The sequence below is a fragment of the Lutra lutra genome, chromosome 3 (assembly GCF_902655055.1).
Source record: "Lutra lutra chromosome 3, mLutLut1.2, whole genome shotgun sequence".
Taxonomy (NCBI): domain Eukaryota; kingdom Metazoa; phylum Chordata; class Mammalia; order Carnivora; family Mustelidae; genus Lutra; species Lutra lutra.
The window spans coordinates 47,106,156-47,123,040 of NC_062280.1; the positions used below are offsets into that span (position 1 = coordinate 47,106,156).

General features: G+C 62.0%; 1 protein-coding gene across 21 annotated transcripts in view; it reads right to left on the reverse strand.

Annotated features, from left to right (window-relative positions):
• KIF1A (kinesin family member 1A) overlaps positions 1 to 16,885 on the reverse strand; it is a 90,614-nt gene that overhangs the window by 19,494 nt on the left and 54,235 nt on the right. For all 21 annotated transcript variants that reach the window (XM_047721764.1, XM_047721763.1, XM_047721762.1 and 18 more), the window contains 11 exons: positions 10,568 to 10,686; positions 8,305 to 8,390; positions 7,358 to 7,496; positions 6,997 to 7,168; positions 6,825 to 6,915; positions 5,365 to 5,483; positions 4,355 to 4,410; positions 4,113 to 4,221; positions 3,816 to 3,882; positions 3,639 to 3,723; positions 1,038 to 1,143 (listed from right to left, as the gene is read on the reverse strand). In XM_047721764.1, coding sequence (XP_047577720.1) covers positions 1,038 to 1,143; positions 3,639 to 3,723; positions 3,816 to 3,882; positions 4,113 to 4,221; positions 4,355 to 4,410; positions 5,365 to 5,483; positions 6,825 to 6,915; positions 6,997 to 7,168; positions 7,358 to 7,496; positions 8,305 to 8,390; positions 10,568 to 10,686 — 1,149 coding nt within the window. The remainder of the gene's footprint in view (positions 1 to 1,037; positions 1,144 to 3,638; positions 3,724 to 3,815; positions 3,883 to 4,112; positions 4,222 to 4,354; positions 4,411 to 5,364; positions 5,484 to 6,824; positions 6,916 to 6,996; positions 7,169 to 7,357; positions 7,497 to 8,304; positions 8,391 to 10,567; positions 10,687 to 16,885) is intronic.

Below are 16,885 nucleotides of genomic sequence, written 5' to 3' on the forward strand. Positions count from 1 at the left end.
GGCAGGACCTGACGCCCCAGGACATTTACCCTCATGGGTACTAGCGTTCCTAGCAAGTGGAGGATCCCCGGTCCCCTCCAAGCACTCCCAGCCCTCAAAGACATTTTTTCCTGTACACACTGCCACAGGAACCAGTGAAGACAGCCAGAGTGCGAGCTCCCGGGGTCAGCTCTCAGCGTCTCTCTGCAGGCCAGGTCTGCCCATGGGAGAGCCGTCTGGGATGCTGGAATATTCTCGTCATTTCCCCAAGCCCCTGGAGAGCAGCATCTCAGACACAGCCAAGCCCACATCCCCACCAAGAGGACAGGTCTTGACAGCTACGAGCTACCCACCCCCGTCAGTCCTCAGATGCCACCCCTCACACCCCCCCAGCCAAGCCCAGCAAGGCTGGTGTTTTGGGGGTGAATGAGGGCATCCCAGGGGTGCTGGCACACCCCACCTGCCCTCCTCACATACAGGGGGAGCTGGGGCTGCCCCAGCTGCCAGGTCTTGGCCATTAACCGCAAGCTGGGAAAGGAGCAGCCCAGTGACAAGGAGCAGGTGCCAAGCCGTGCCCGGAGGCCGAACCACTGACCTGTGCACCCTGGAACGGCCACCGGAACCCCCAGCCCGAGGCCCAGACCATCCACAGCAGCGTGGCTGGGGATGTTCGGGGCTACTTGTCTGCCCAGCAACCCCGGTGTCCCCGCTCACCCCCCGAAACTCCTGAGGACAGAACCCAGCTCAGCCATCCTCAACACCCACTGCCCCTCCGCCAGATGACCAAATGAACAGGCTGGACGAATGTGTGAGCTGTGATGGGACAACGTGCAGACACACACACCAAGGGACTCGGAGGCCAGGCCTCCCCTCCCAGCACCCATTCTGCAGGTGTCAGAAAGGAAGGCCTGAAAGTTCTGTGGCTGGACAGGCTCAAGACCTCATATAGCCCGGTCCACTGCAGTTGTGGCGGGCTGAGGACAACCCCCGGGTCCTGACCTGGACCCTGTCTCCAGGGAGCTGGGAACAGAATCCACTGTTGCCCTGAGGGCACTCACCGGTCATCCTGGGCCGGATGGATGTAATCAGAGGACAGGATGTTGAGAGACAAGATGTTGGGGTCGATCAGGGATTCATCAGTTTCTGGTGTGTTTCGGATTCGACCTACAGGAAAGGCCACAGTACAGTCACCTCCCAGGAGGACAGGCGGGTGCTGGGTCCCTGCCTGGACCAGCACTCCGGAACCTTGCGGCCACATCAGGGAACCGACTCCCCATGGGCCCACAGGAGCACCAGACAGCGAGGCCACGGCAGCGTCTCTGCCAATCCCGGGCGCCGGCACTCAGCGTACCATCCTGCCCTCCGTCCTCCCACAATCTCAGTTTCTAGTTTATCAACCATAAATAACTCTCTCTCTCAATGTCGGTCTCTCTCGCACCCAACTGATAGGTTCTAACCACTCAGCCCAGAATGCACAGGCCCTTGTTAGGAAAGGAAATCTTAGCAAGAAAAAGAAAAATGATCCTTCTTCTCTTTATACTAGAAGGAAGAGAGAATGAAGGAGGAAAGGAAGGAAGAGGAAAGGAAAGGAAGGAGAGAATGAAGGAAAGAGGGAAGGAATAGAAGGAAGGAAGGGAGAGAGGGAGGGAGGGGAGGAAGGAAAGGAGGGAAGGAAGGAAGGGAAGGAGGGAAGGATGAATGGATGGACAGACAGAAGGAAGGGAGGGAAGGAGGGAGGGATGAATGGATGGATGGAAGGAAAGGAGAGGAGAGGAGAGGAGAGGAGAGGAGAGGAGAGGAGAGGAGAGGAAAGGAAAGGAAAGGAAAGGAAAGGAAAGGAAAGGAAAGGAAAGGAAAGGAAAGGAAAGGAAAGGAAAGGAAAGGGGGGAAGGAAGGACCATCTGGGTTGTTAATCTCTCTGCAGGGCACACTTCCTGCTGAGCCCCCTAAGACGCCCCCTGGGATGGGGGTCCTGTCTGGGGGAGGTGCCACAATGGCTGTGAGTCAAGAACCCTGCTGGTGGCTTTGTGAGTCGTTTCTTGCCCCAGTAGTGTTAGATACCAGAACACTCCGCTTCTTCAGGGCAGAAACAGACACTGAATTTTCTCCATTAAGCCATGCAGGAAGACTGGCTTTCTGTCCCCCGTACGCATGGGTGAGGCGGAGCCCAGGCCCTGGCCAGGGGTCTGTGGCCATGTATGCTGGAGTTGCTTGCCCCACCTCCTGGAATCTTCTTGCAGCATTTGGGTTCTGGGAGAAGGCAGGTGTGGGGTCCCCCAAAAGTGCTCCCAAGGTGTGACCCCCATAGTGGGAGGTGGAGTGCCCTGTGGCTTGACTAGAGCCAAAAAGCTCATTCCAGGGCTGGCCCCCGACCTCCTCGGCCCCTAGGGCACAACATCAGCAGCTCTCTGCCCATTTGTGTGGTCAGGCGCCCTGCTGGCAAGCGTGATGCCTGGGGGCCCCTGTTGGGCAGAGGCGCCCCTTCCCAGGTCTATCTCGTTTAAGAGGCCCAGAGAGACAGCGCCCAGAGCCCTTAACCTGGAGTGGGGCCTTGGTGTTCACAGTTATCCCCCCTCCTCTCAGCAGCACCCCTCCTCTGTCCACACATGGGGCGAGCCCTCCCGTCTGCACGAGGTCTGGGCGCCGGCGGGGTACATGCTGCATCTCATTCTTTAGGTTGATTCCCTAAACTTGCCCTAAACATCTCAGAGGAGGATTTGCTAGCTCTGTCCAGCCTTTTAGGATTTGTGTGAACACAGATACCAATGGCTAAAATAAAAGCATTTGTCTTGGGCCCCCAGAAGCTCAGAGTCCTGCACCTTGGGGCCCAGCATATGGCTTCTGGCAGTGGCATCCCTGCGACCGCGCCCTCGGCCCCCCATGAGACCCAGGACAGCACCCTCCAGCGGCAGCCCTCCTGACCACAGAAAGGCCCAGGAAGGGGCTTCCGGGGGGACCCATCAGCTCCAGGGGAGGGGAAAGACGGATAATCGTCTGAGCCCTTGAAGGGAAACTGGAAAACAAACTCTTCACAGCTTGGCAAAAGAAACTTGAAGGAAAATGTCCAAGGTCCATGGCGACCACTATGAGTTGAACTGTGTGTCCTCTCCCTGTGTTTCCCCCACCACCACCACAAAGGATGCGTCGTGCTGACCCCCAGGACCTGAGAATGTGACTTTATTTGGAGCCAAGGTCTTGGTGGATATACTTAGCTGAGCTGTGGTTACACTGGAGGGGGTGGGCCCTAATCCAGGTCCTCCCAAGAAGAGGCCACCTGATGGGTCCCTAAGCCGAGGAGGGCCAGGTAGTCCCCACACACCGCTGACAGCAGGAAGAGGCAAGGACCGGCGCTCCCCTACAGGCTTCAGAGGGTGAGTGCCCTCAGCCTCATGCCTGCAGGTCTGTGGGAGGGCCCAGCTCTGCCATCCGCACCAGCGTAGCTGACAGCAGGGGACTCCACAGAAATGGGGCAGCATCACCCTGGCCCGAACTTTCCTCTCCAGGGGAGGGACTGAGGCACAGAGAGGTTCAGCGACTTGGCCAAAGTCACACAGCCTCGGGGCAGAGCTGTGGTTAGAGCTCAGACCTCTGGCCTGGACAGGGGTCTTCCTGCCAACCCAGCACCAGCCCCTAAGGCAGCCCGCACCCATCTCACTCACCCACGACCAGCTCTCGAACTTCCTTCCAGCGGATGTGGCTGCCTGTCTCATGCAGCAGGGTCACAGTAATCCGTCTCTGGATGCCCTGCCCAGCACCAGGAGAGAGGACATGTTCAGATGGCCTGGGGCCCCCACGGCAGGGAACACAGGCTGGCAGGGGCAGGGAGCACCTCGCACCTGGTGAAGCAGGAAGGTCCCCATGCATGGCATCCCGCCACGGTGGTCCACGACTGCAGGAATGTAACTGCAAAAAAGAGATGCGTGAGGCAAACCCCCCACCCCCCACACTCCCCAACACATACCTGTGCGCCCAGAGGAGATGAAGGGTGGGAACAGGAAAAGCAGCTCCCGCCTCTGGCCAAGAGGAGGCAGTCCAGTCCAGGGAGGACAGAGTCAGCCAGGCAAGGACAGCCATGCACACCAGCCCGAGGCTATGGCCCGGGCAGCCTGGCCATAGCCGGTGAGGGTACTCACTCGCCATTGGCCTCCAGCTCGCAGATCTCAAAGTAGACCAGGAGGTCGTACTTGCAGTGACAGGGCCCAGGGCAGGGCCGCGCTAGCGTGCTGAGCTTGGTGGCAGGCACTGCGGGATGACAGGAGAGAGGCACCACGGGTGGAAAACTCGGCCTGCCATATCCCGGCGAGGTGTGGGGACGCATCAGGGCAGCAAGAGCCCCTCGCTCCCCCAGGGGTGGACGCAGGAGAGCCCCGGGTACCTGGCTTGGACAGCGGCATGACCCTTGGGAAGTGGCGGCGTGAGGGCCTCAGGGGGCTGTGGAGAGAGAGGCGCCGGGGTGAGGCAGCTGTGGGCAGGTCTCCAGGCCCCCAAGCCAGTGCTGGAGCCAAGGGCAGGAGCAGCAGCAGGAGCTCACAGCACTGCCTGATCCAGGGCCCCGTTTGCCTCCCAGGTCCCAGGAAAGGCCCCAGGCTTAGGCCTTCACCAGCCTGGATGTGGGAGGAGGCCCATGGGGACCCCAGACCAAGCCCGTGAGAACTGGGTGAGATCGGACTCTGGTTCTCCGTCCAGGGCTTCCAGGACAGAGCCTCCCTCAGCACCCCAAGGACAGATGAGCTTTGTGGGGCCAAATGCCTGGGAAATAGCACCCCTCACGGCCTTTCTCTTTCTCCAACACTCTGGACCCCCTGCATAGCTCCGGGTCCCGCAGGACAGCAGAGAGCGCAATGGGAGTGGCAAGAGGCTCCCCTAGCCCCAGAAGCCTGTCTGCAGCTCTCCCTGCACCAGGTCAGGGGTGGGAACAGCAGAAGGGACACCTGACCCACCCACAGAGCCCAGGGGAGGTCACAGGAGATGAAGGAGATGGAAGGATGTTCCCTCATGCTGTCTGGGGTCCAATGACTCCAGGAGCCTGGAATAACTGGGCCCGGGGTGGCTTTCTCTGCAGGCGACAGGAGCAGTCTGCCTCATGCGCCTCCCTGGCCATTCCCCCACCCAGCCCCTGCTTTCCTGGCCCCAATACACAGCCCCCAGCTACGAGGGCAAAGTCTAGACAGCAGTCCTCTTTAAGAACCTTGCTGCTCAGTCCTGGAGGGACATCTCTCATTTCCCCTGGATCCTGCTGACCTTGGGTGACCGGCTGCCCTGGCGATGGGGAAGGTGGGCATTGGGAGGCCTGCCTGGGTCAGGGCAGCTTCACTGGTAAGGAAGGGAGAGGGCCTGCACCCTTGAGAAGGGCCCTCCGACCCACCCCAACCTGGGGGTGCTGACCTGAGCACGTCCTTGCAGAGGGGTGGGAACGGGTGCTGCTGGTAGTGACCAAAGACCTCGAACACGATGGGCTGGCTCTTGATATACTCGATGAAGGACTTGGTCACCTCCACCGCGATCTGGCGGGTAAGGAAGGCAGGCAGGAGGGTGAGGCCATGACACGGGGGAGGGGAAGGAGGGTCGCAGAGGTTAACAGCTCGGCCTCCCCGGAGAGCCAGACTGGAGACCCTGGCTGGGCCTGACCTCTGCCCACAAGGGGGTGATGCTCCTCCCTCGTCCTGCTAGCCCTGCCAAAGGCCAACCTCCCGAGAGTGCCCTTTCAGAACACGGAGCTCAAGAGGGGACAGAGGGCAGAGGGCACCTCTGTGGCCTGCAGGGACCCTTCCTGGGCCCTTGCCTGCTCATCGAGGGGTATGGGTGAAATTGTGTTCCCGCCACTCCCCATTCCTGTGTTGCAGTTCTGACGCCCAGATCTGTATTCAGAGATAGGAGGTTTGTAGAGGTAATCCCAAGTTAGAACAAGGGCACCGGGGGGTCCTAAGCCAATGTAGCTGTGTCCTCATGGAAAGGGGATATCAGGACACACAGACAGACACAAAGGCATGACCACAGGAGGATAGGGAGAAGAGGGCGTTTGCCTGCCCAGCAGAGGCCTGGCACGGAGTCTCCTTCACAGTCTCCACAGAACGACCCTATCCAGGTTTTGATCTCAGGCTTCTGGCCTCCTGCCTGGAGGGGCCGTGGCTTTGTTAAGGTTGCTCAGTCAATGGGCTCTGTTCAGGGCGCCCAGGAAATGAGCCCACCAGGTGTGCACACCTTCACGCCTGACTTTGCTTCTCTGGCTGAGAACCCGAGGCTCAGGACGGGCTGGTCTGGGGGGCCCTTTTGAGTGTGGGCCCGGGACCACTCAGGCCACACACCCACAAGATGTACTGGCCATGGTCTGTTTCACACTCCTCGGCGGGCACGCGAGGCCTCACCCCTTGAAGGCACCATTACGGCCAGGTGATCCCCAGCAGCCGGTGAGCCCTGTTCTCCGGCCTCACAGAGCGACTCCACTCGGAAGCCCCTGCTCTCCTGACTGCCAGGCTGGGGACACGTGCTGCCTAAGGCTTCCCCGACCTCTCCAGACTGTGCCCAAACACCCCGGGGCCCTCTGTGTGCTCTGTCTCTCTGCTTTTTCCCCACACTAGCCAGCGCCACGCTGGGTACCCTAGACACCTCATGTTCATACCTGCCCAAGGGGCCCCCAGCCCCAGGCTTAAGCCCACTGAGGCCCCCACTGCCCAGCGACAGCATGCGCTCCCGCCTGGCACCTGAGTCCCTGTGCCCTCACACCCGGGCCCTGCCCAGCTCATGGCCGGGGTTCGGGACCGGGACAAGGTCTGACGCAGTGACTATTGCCAGGCTCAACTTTGGGGCGGCTGCAATGGAGGGGAGAGGGGGCCCTCAGGACGTACGTTTTGGACATGGTAGAAGCCGAGTGGGGGGCCCCTCCCTGTGTTCTTGAGGGGCTCCGTGGAGAAGGCCTCATCGTGGCGATGGATGAAGCTGTAAAAGGAGAGGAGACACTGGCTAGGCACAGGGGCCGCGGGGTGGGGACCGGCAGCTGGCACGGGGCACGGGGCTCACTTGAACTGGCAGAAGATGTCGGCATATTCAGCAGAGATGCTGGACGCCTGCAGGACGGTCACACGGAAGGTGAAGGTGTTGCCCAGGTGCAGATGGTCCAGGGCGGCGTCCAGCGGCCCGTCCAGGGGGGCCTTCTCGGGGCTGTCCAGGAGGAGGCCTTCCGGAGACACGGCTGTGGGGGGCCGAGGGCAGAGCGATGTGGCGGGACCTCCGCAGGGCTTAAAGCCCGGGATCGGGCGAGGAGCCCACACGGCTACTGTCCCGGGAACGTCCTACGGCCTCCCTGGGGGACCCTGGCAGTGGGAGCTGAGCCAAGAGGGGGTGGGCCCTCTGGACCATGGTGGGTGGGGTGGCCCCCTACCTGAGCAGGTGTTATTGTTGACCTCGTCGGCTGAGGGCCCAGCGTCTGCGCCCTGGCCCTGACCTTCCACAATGCGCAGCTCTTCCTGGGAGGTCCCTGAGCGGGACATCCCCACCACTGGGCAGGATTCAGACTGGAACTGGGTGGGTTGGGGGCCAGAGTCAGAGGAAACCAGCTCAGGATGAGGCCACGACAGCCCACTGAGGACCCCAGAGCCAGGCCAGGGCCTTTGCAGACCTGTGATCTAGACCTGCCCCTGCCTAGTGGGTGCCCACCGCCCTCAGCCTCAGTTTGCGTGGGCTGCAGAGGAAGGTGGGGAATGACTCAGGTGGAGTGCCGGGCAGCCTGGTGGGGATGGGTTAGGAAAGAGCCTTAAGATGGAGAGGGCAAGAGCCTCCTGTGAGTGAAGCCCAGTCTGGGGGCACCGGGCAGGACCCTCCCCTCCTCTACTCTGGGCCTGAGAGCAGAACAGGGGGCGCAGCTGGAAAACACCGTCTCCTCTGAGTGAGGACCCGGCAGGGGGCAGTGCCTGTCCTTTGGCACCAGCGCAGGGCCAGCCCAGGACTGTGTGGAGGGGCCCCTCTAGCTCTTGCTGCAGTGTCAGGGGAGGGCAAAGATGGAAACTGTCCAGGACAGCAAGCTGGGTCAGGGCGGGTCAGTGGGGGCATCTTGGCGTGTGGAGGCCCATACAGCCAAAGGCCGGTGGGGAAAGCAGGCACAGACCCAGGGGAGGCCAAGGTGAGGAGATAGATGGACCCCATGGGTCAGGTCAAGTCAGACAGTAAGAGAGGCACCGAGACCGAGGCCTGGGAAGAGAGGAACCAGGCTGAGGAGGACCCAGGGCCTGCCAGGCTGGTCCTGAGCAGTGCAGGCATGCCCAGGCCCTCTGGGGTCAAGCAGGAAGAGGGTCGTTGGTGTTGGAAGGCCAGGCCAACCTTTGCGCCTACCTTTTCAAAGTGCTGGTCATCAAAGGAGATTCTGGCCGTCCCTGACTGCCGGACGCCAGAGCCATAGTCAGGGGCCTCCTCGTCAGCTGCAATGGGAACCGAGTGCATGGTCAGGGCCCTGCTGGTCCCCAGGAGGGCTTGGCAAAGTCAGTCGGAGCCACCAGGCAGGGGCAAGGCACAGGAACTGAGACGGGCTCTGACCCAGGACTGGGGTCCCCCAGGGCTGCCAACCATGGTTCCAGAACACCCAGGGCGCCGTCTCGGGCACATGGCCTGCCAGCCTGTGTGCCTCTGGACCCAAGAGGGGGCCACCTCCTCAGCACAGCCAGCCCTGACGGGGCTACAGACTCCTCATTCTCAAAACCGAGCTATGTATGACCCCTGCCCCTCTACTGAGTCCCGGCCGCCACCACCCACTGCAGACTTAGATGCTCCAGCTGAGCCCACACCACAGGGCCCTCCTCGCTTCACCCCCAGAATCACAACTGTCCCTCTGCCACCACCCTTGCAGGCCCGCACTGTCCTCCATCTGGACCCTCAACAGCACCCACACACCCCTCACTCAGCTTCCATACCTGCTCCCCACATGCCCCCCAATCCCCTCCCTTCACAGAGTCCCGGATTTCCCGTTGTTTCCCACCCCTTGTCCTGCTGCCCCAGGGACACCTGGCTTCCATCTCCTCCCCACCCCCGACTCCAGCCACTCTGGCTAGACCTCACCCTGGGAGGCCTCTCGGACCCTCCAGGGGCTCCAACCTCCTCTTCTGGGGCCTTCGGGGGGGACAAGCCCTGCTGTGCTCTTGACCCCAACTTCCCAGGGGCCCCGGGGCTGGTCTAGGACCTGAGCACAGCAGATCTTGGCGCTCAAGGGTCCAACAAGCAGACCCTCGCAGGCCAGGTGGGACTTCTGTGAGCACTGGAGCTTTTTGAAGTTGCTGCTTGTCCGCCATAGCGTTAGACAGTGAGAGTGCCGTGTGTCCAAACAGACAGCACCGGCCCGTAAAGCAGGCCGCTTGGTGGGACCAACTTCACTGAGGCTCAGCTTGGTCGCAGAAGGCTAAGAGCCAGGGGACAGAGCACCCCTAGGATTACAGGGACAGGGTTCCCTGCGAGGAATGAGGATGGCCCTGGATGTCCTGAGTATCCCTGTTTCTGTCCTCCCCCTACTCAGGGGGTCCCGGAGGTCTTGGCACGGCAGTGACATGACTAGGACACACTATGAAGAGCACCTGGAAACTGTGGGCCAGTGAGAATTTGGTAAAAGGGTCCCAAAAGTACAACCAGAGCCCCCTTTAGTGGCTGCGTTATCCAGCTGGAGGTGGGTGGCACAGGGCTATGCAGGTGGGGGGCTCATGCTCTGAGCAGCCCGGCCCCATCTTGTACTGGAGATGCTTTGCCGTCGGACTCCCCAGGGCATCCAGGCTGCCAAGGCCGTGGGGACGGGGCAGAGCAAAGCCACAGGGCGAGACCACGGGGCGGGGACCGAGGACCCGAGGGCCACGAAGGCCATAAAGGCCATTAGAGCGTGAGCACAGGCCCTCGGGTCTGCGGCTTCTGCTCAGATAAGCATGTTCACAGCTATGTTCTGAAATGGTCTTTCAACACATCTGTTGGGTGGGAAGCTTCCCATGGGATGCCACTTACAGGGAAGCACACCCAGGCTCAAAGGCATTCACTCTGTGGCTCAGGGTCCTGGGACCCTGCCAGGCGGAGGGGGCTCAGCAGCAGGAGGTACCTGCTTCTGCAGCCAGGGGGTTTGGCCTGTGGCCCACTGTGGAGGGTCCATGGCCTCTGGGCAGAAAAGCCAGCTCCAGAGAGGCCAAGGGGTCTGAAGGACTGACCCAGTGGGGAGCCTGGAAAGAGGCTCTGAGAGCTGCTGCTGTGGAGGTGGCAGTGGTCAGGAGTCTGCACACCTGTGCTGTGCTCAGACACAGCAGGGAGCTAGGACAGAGCAGCACTCTGCCCCACGCTGGGGCCTGGGTCCACCTGGGACTACCCGATGGGAGACAAGGGGCCCCTGAGGTACAGTGGGCTCAGCCTGCACAGTATCAGCACCCTGCCCCTGACCCGTCAGACCCGACCCAGGAGAGTCCGAAAGGACAGAACCTGGAGTTGGGCAGCAGGAGCTGCTCCCGGAGGCCCTCCTGGGTGCCAGCAGCCTGCATGCTAGCCGGGGGGCAGGACAAACAGAGGAGGTCAGCGGCGTGCTGGCCATGGTGTGGTGCCCACGGGGACCTCCCACCCAGGGCTGCCCCACACGCACCTGAGGTGGCCTGGACGGCCACGCGAAGGAAACCCTTCACCTCTCCCTTCTCACTGACGACAGCCACACGGTGCACCAGGGGCACGGGGTACAGCAAGTTACTCAGGTACACGAAGGCCCTGGGGGAGCAGAGGCCAAGGTCAGGGCCTTCCCGGTGCGGGCTGGGAGCAGCGCTGGCGGCAGCACGGCCCGGGCTCACGACACAACACGGCGAAGCAGAGCGAGGAGCCAAGCAGCCAGGGCAACGGGCAGGCAGGGTGGGCGGGGGCTGTGCTGGGTGGGGTGAGGCGGTGGCGGGGGAGGCAGTCCGTGGGCTGCGCAGGAGACAGGAGGAGGCACAGGGACAGAGGAGGAGGAGGGCGTGCGCGGGGCAGGCAGAGAGGAAGTGCGAGTGGGGCTGGCACAGGGCTGAGCCCGCAGGGCCATACCCGCTGTCTGAGAGCTGAGGAGGGAGGTTTCAGCCTGCTTCAAGGAGGAGGAGGACCGGGGGACCCGGCCACGCCGAGCTATGACCCTCACACTGGCAACGATGCCCGCAGTCCCTCTGCCTCCCACCCCTTTCCCAGTGACCCCTGGCCTCAGCACCCCACAGAGGGCTCCCATGGCAGAACAGAGGTCAATTCCTTCTCAGACCCTTCCAGAAACACAGAAGGCAGGAGCTCACAGAGTTGGCCAATGGGGCACTACCCCCACCTCTGTGCCAGGGAAGTGGGCTGAACAGAGCCCTGAGGACCCCCTAGACTGCCCGGCACTGCCCAGTGAGTCCCCATCAGCCACTCACAGAGTACCCGAGGCCCTTCCCATCCGACCGGCCCAGCTGTGCCCCTGGCGAGTGGCAGGACCGGCTGGGTAGGGGCCGTGTCACCGAGGAGTCTGCCCAGCTCCTTGAGCTAGTCCATGTACAGAGGTCACTCGGATAGCCAAGAGGAATACCTGGGCCATTGGGCCAGGTGTGCAGGCTGGTGTGGAGCACATCTCCTCCCTGGTCAGGGGTACCCTGCCTAGGGGGACTCCGGGCACAGGACAGGCGGGCCTAGTGAGCCCAACCCTGGCAAAACCCCGCCGCTCTGCTCATCCTTCACCACAGGACCTGTCCACAACCTGCCCTCCCATCCAAGCACAGAGTTACAGGTGGGGGCACAGCCTTCAACAGCCCCGAGCTCCCAGGAGGATCTTGAGGCGGCTGGGGGGTCCCAGGGGAGAGGTCCAGCTTGGGCAAAGATGGGAAGGATTTGGACACAGAAGGGAAGGAGGACCAGAGGTGGGGGAGGGAGGCCTACAGCCTCAGTCAGGGAGAACCAAGGAGGTACAGAAGCAAGAGCAACAGTGGGAGTGGGGGGTGAAGGGGAGGTGAGGGAGGGAAGGTCACAGTGCACAGGCCAGGTGGGTGCTGGGAGGAGAAGGGAGAGAGATGTCACCCCACCCACTGCCCCTCTCGGCTTGCTCAGAGCTCAGACACCACCTAGGCTGAGCCACCGGCCTCACCCTACACCTGAGCTCCCAAAGGACTCCCTACGGCTGTAGACATAAAGGAGGCCATTCCCCAAGGGCCCCAATTCCAGGCCCTGGTACCCCACTCCATTGTGGGGCCTCCACCCACAGGTTAGAAAGCTGGGCACCACTTGGCTCTTGTTCCACCCCAAACGTCCCCGCCGAGGGCCAGCCACACCTGTGCTTCCCCCGCGGCCCCCACGGCAGCCAGAGAAGGCTCAGGGCTCCAACCAGACTTCCACACACCCTCAGTGCTGGCCGAGCCCGCCACTCAGCACCCCCGTCCCAGGACACCCCAGGCACTCTCTGCTCCCAGCACCCCCATCGTGTAACCCCTTATAGCCATCTGTTTGTCTGACTCAGCAGTGGGTCGGTCTCTGCCAACGTTCCCTTACTTGCTGGGCACCCCCAGACCGAGATAAGCGCCAGTGAAAGGGAAAGGCTGTGCTGCTTCAGGGGCTCAGTGTCACCCTGAGTGTCTATGCCCGATGGCTTCCCGGAGCCCCTCTCCTCCCTGGCAAAGAGCCCTCTCCGGGAACACCCCAGAGAAGGACTGCTCCAAGGGAGCAGCAGTGTTGATGAATGACCAGCGTGGGGGCTCTGCTGCCCCTGACAACCCACCAAGACAAGGCATGGGCACGGCTGGCAGAAGCCAGCGCTGGCCCCACTCACAGAGGAGCCCAAGGCCCAGGGAGCAGAAGCCCCTTGCTGCAGCAGCCCAGGGCACCCCGCTGACAGGGACTGGCCAAGGCCGGCCAGCACCCACCTTGGCACGGACACGATGTGGCCTGCCCTCCCTGAGCCCCTGGCATCCTGGCTGAGGAATAGGCCCGGACCCTGCTCTGCCCCCTTGGGGCCCCGGCCATCCACCACATTGCAGAGCTAACAGGACCGAGCAGGACAGCCCCGAGCTGCAGGCCTCGGGCCCAGGGCAGGGCCCACCATGGGAGGCCCCGTGTCAGGAGGCAGGGAGGCGCTGAGGAGGCTCCCAGGGCCTCCCAGGCACAGATGGGTGCCCACCCCCATCTATAGTCTGCAGAGAACCAGCAGGAGGGCCCTGAGAAGCAGGGGGACACCTCCCACTGGGGGCAAGTGAGGGCACCGTGACTGGCACGAGGGTCCTTAATCAGGACAGCCTCCTGGGCCATGCAGAGCCCCCAGCCAGGTGAGCCAGAGTCAGGCCGCCGAAGAGCCCCTGGCCAGGGCTGCCTTCCTAGAAGGCTCAGGGGCTGATACCTCAGGGGTTGGATCTGGGCATCAGGGCCCAGGGGTTATCCAGACTGCGACCCACAGCACCCCAGAGGTAACCCCTACCCCTCTCTGAGCTCACAGGTCCATGTCCACCCACTTCCTGATGCTCCTCCCCGTCCCTCCCCAAGCCCAGGAAAGAGAGAGACGGAGGCGGAGGGCAGAGCCCAGTCCAGGCCAGCCCTGACCTGGTTCTCTCCTTGAGACCTTGCATCACAAAACCTGCTGGGCTCGTCCCGAATGACTCTTTCTGTCCCATTGCCAACCGTGGGCCCGAGAACCTGCATCACTGTGCAGATCTGAGGTTCCCACAAACCAGATGGGGGCTGGGCCACTCGTGACTCCAAGGCCCAAATCGTGGATGAAAAAGCCGTGATGGAGTCCTAGCTGTTCACTGCACCCTGAGCTGGCTGGGGGCTGACCCTGGGCAACAGGGCCACCCACCCTGGGCAGCAGCCTACCTACACCAGTCACTTCCCAGACGCCCACTCCTCACATGCTGGCAGCGGACGCGGAGCTGCCCTGACCCTCAATCCTCTTAGTTCAGGTGCCTGCACCTTCCTCTCCCAGGTGTGTGTCAGAGCTGGTGCATGAGGGTGTTAGTGCCCCCTTTGCAGATCTGTACATCAGGCTCAAGAACAGAGAGGAAGGCACTGGGGACTGGGGTTTAAACCCACAGCCTGGCTGCTCTCCGGCTCCGGCGGGTGCAGTGCCCACCTGCTAATTAGGAGACCAGTTCTTTCCTGATCTTTTAGGATTTCCTTCTGTCAGATGAGAAGGAAATTCTGAGCCCTCATGACACTGAGCACGGCAAAGCCTGAGTTCAGATCCTTACACAAGACCCATCCTATCTGTGCTCCCAGAGGCCGGGCCTCCCAGGACTAGGGCCTTGAGGGACCCTGTGGTGGGAAGTGGGGGATTACCCAATGAAAAGACCCCTGTGGCCCATGGCCGACCCCGTTCCCCGGCTCTGAAGGTCCTAACCCAGCAATGAGTGAATGCGTGTGCACACGCTCCCCTGGGGCACACGTGTGGGCTGGGGGGACACCCCCAGGAGGCAAGAGAGCATCTGGTGCTGGATGCTGGTCCTGCTCTCCTTCCTGTCCCTCTCCCCCAAATCCCCAGGATCTAATCATGAGATGGTGGTGAGCACATCACCCAGAAGGGACCTTGGGGGTCCAGCAGCCACCATCCCCAGGGCTGGAAGCCTGAAAGACCCCACAGTCCAGGAAGAGATCAGCCTGACCCACAGAAGCCAGGACATGAGGAAATGCAGCCCACAGCCCAGACGCTGGCCTCCCCTGCACTGCCCCATAAGTGCCAGAAAGTCTGACATCAGCCTCAGCCACCAAGGGCCAGAACTGCCCAGTGCTGTCCAGAGGGCCCCTGCCAGTCAGAGCCCACCCACTGCACACAGAGGGGCTCATAGCTTCACCGGTGACAGTTCTGGCTGATCGGCCCTGTGCACAAGGCACTGAGCTGGGAGCTGAGGGACTGGCCACACCAGCCCAGGGGACACAGTGTGGACCCAAAACAGGTCAGCATTGTTCCACAGAGTCTGGAATGCTTCCCTTGGGTGGTCCCCCTCCTACTCCCCTGCCCTCCTTCCCTGCACCCTCCATCCCTGGCAGCCAGCCCCTCACCCTCCTCCCTGCAGCTCCCGGTGTCCAGCTTCTGCAAGCAGTGCTCCTGGCCAGGAGGATTATCAGTGGTGGGGGGTGGACCAGAGTCCCCAGACCCCCTTCCTCTGCCTGGGTCAGCCCATCCCACCTCCCCACTTCACCTGACACCCCAGACCACCAGAGGGAGAGGCCACTGGGGGACTAACCCTGGCCACGGGCGAGGAGCCCAGGGTTCAGATGTGGGAGGCCCACGCCGGAGGGGGGCGCTCATCCACGGGGGGAGGGCACCTTGAAGCAGGCTGAAACCCGCCCGGAGAGAGAGGAGGCGGCAGAGCACAGAGCCAGGGCTGCGTGTGGCGGGAGGGGAGGAGGCGGGGCTAACCACGAGGCTGGTGAGGTGCAGAGACGCATGCTGGGGCCAGGAAAGCCTTTCCGAAGGGAGACAAGAGTGGGCACCCCAATTCTGCTTAAGCTTTGGCGAGAGAGCCAGCAGCTACCAGAAGGATTAAAGGGAACCAAAGATGGGGTCCTTCTCAGGGCCTGGCCTGCACAGCTGCCGCGCGGGAGAAGCCAATTCTTGCCAAACCAAAAAGATGGGGACGTTTCCAAATGAAGCCCCTCACAGACCGCCCGCCGTGGGGGCTGGCCTCTCACTGATGACTTTCGTTTGGTTTGCTTGTTTTGTAACATCTCAGATCCACAGAGGGGGAAACGTTGGAAGGACCCAGCTCTTTCTGGCTGAGACTGCAGAGCCCACACCCCGTTTCTCCCGGTGCCCTCGCTCCCCTGCGCCCTGAGCCCACTCCTATATCTGACAGTGGAGCGACCCCCGGGCCCACAACCCAGGGCTTTCTAGAGGCCTGCGTGGATCGGGCCCCCGGGGCTTCAGCCCCCTGTCAGGCTCAGGAAGGCCCAGACGCGGGGCATCTCTGAGGGAGAGAGCCCACATTTGCATCCAGGAGGCCAGCATGTCACTCCCACGGAAAACCGGTCAGAATAAATCTGACATACACCCACGGGAACCTTCTTCCTTCCAAGAGAAGTCGGGGTGGTGGGGGCTTTCGCTCTGGGGTCTGCACCCAAGGGCTCCCTGTGTGAACCTCCTAATCTGGGGCCAGCCTCAGCCTTCAGTTTCCAGGCCTGGTGCTCCAAGGTCAAGACCTGCAAAGGCTCCCACTGGCTTAGCCCAAGGAAACGATCTCAGACTCAGAGAAGGTCACTGTTGAAACCATCTTACGCTTTTCATATGTTCCTCAAATCTAAATGCAGTTGTCCCGTGAGCCAAACATCCTACCACTGCAGCTGGGTTTCTAGAGTTTTCCTTCTCCTGTTTTGCTCCCATTCCACGGTCATAAAACCATTAATGGCAGCTGCCTCTGCCCAATCTGCCAGCAAGGTCTGGGGTGCCCTGGGGCCTCTGCTCCATCTCCTGACCTTGGCTTCCCTCTTCTGTCCAGAAACTGTAACGGGCTGTCTCTGTAAAGGGCACTTCCCAAGAAGTGTGGGCCCTGTGTGCTGTGTCTCTCCAGGATAGCCTGGAGGTGAGGAGGAACGAAATGTCCTCACCTTTGGACGGAGAAAGGCTCGGGCAGAGGCAGGGTCCACTGGGCCCCAGGCTTGCGAAGTAGACCGGCCCCTGCCTGAGCGCCAGCTCTTCCTTCCTGCCCTCCAGGAAGGTCTCCTCCGGCTTCTGCTCCTTCTCCCAGAGGGTGTGGCAGGGAGAGCAAACTGGGAGCCACCCCCTCTGGGGCAACAGCAGAAGGAGACTGAGGGGGGTGAAGCCGCCTCAGCGGGAGGTGCGTGCAGAGACGCAAACCCCCACTCTCCCAGATGCCCCCACGGACTCCCTCCCAGGGTTCTACAGCCTGTCTGCTGGAGGAGCTCCGCCCACTTGGAGCCAGAGGGCCGTGCTCTGGGTGCATGGCCCCTTCCGTGACTGGGACCCTAACTGTCCCCG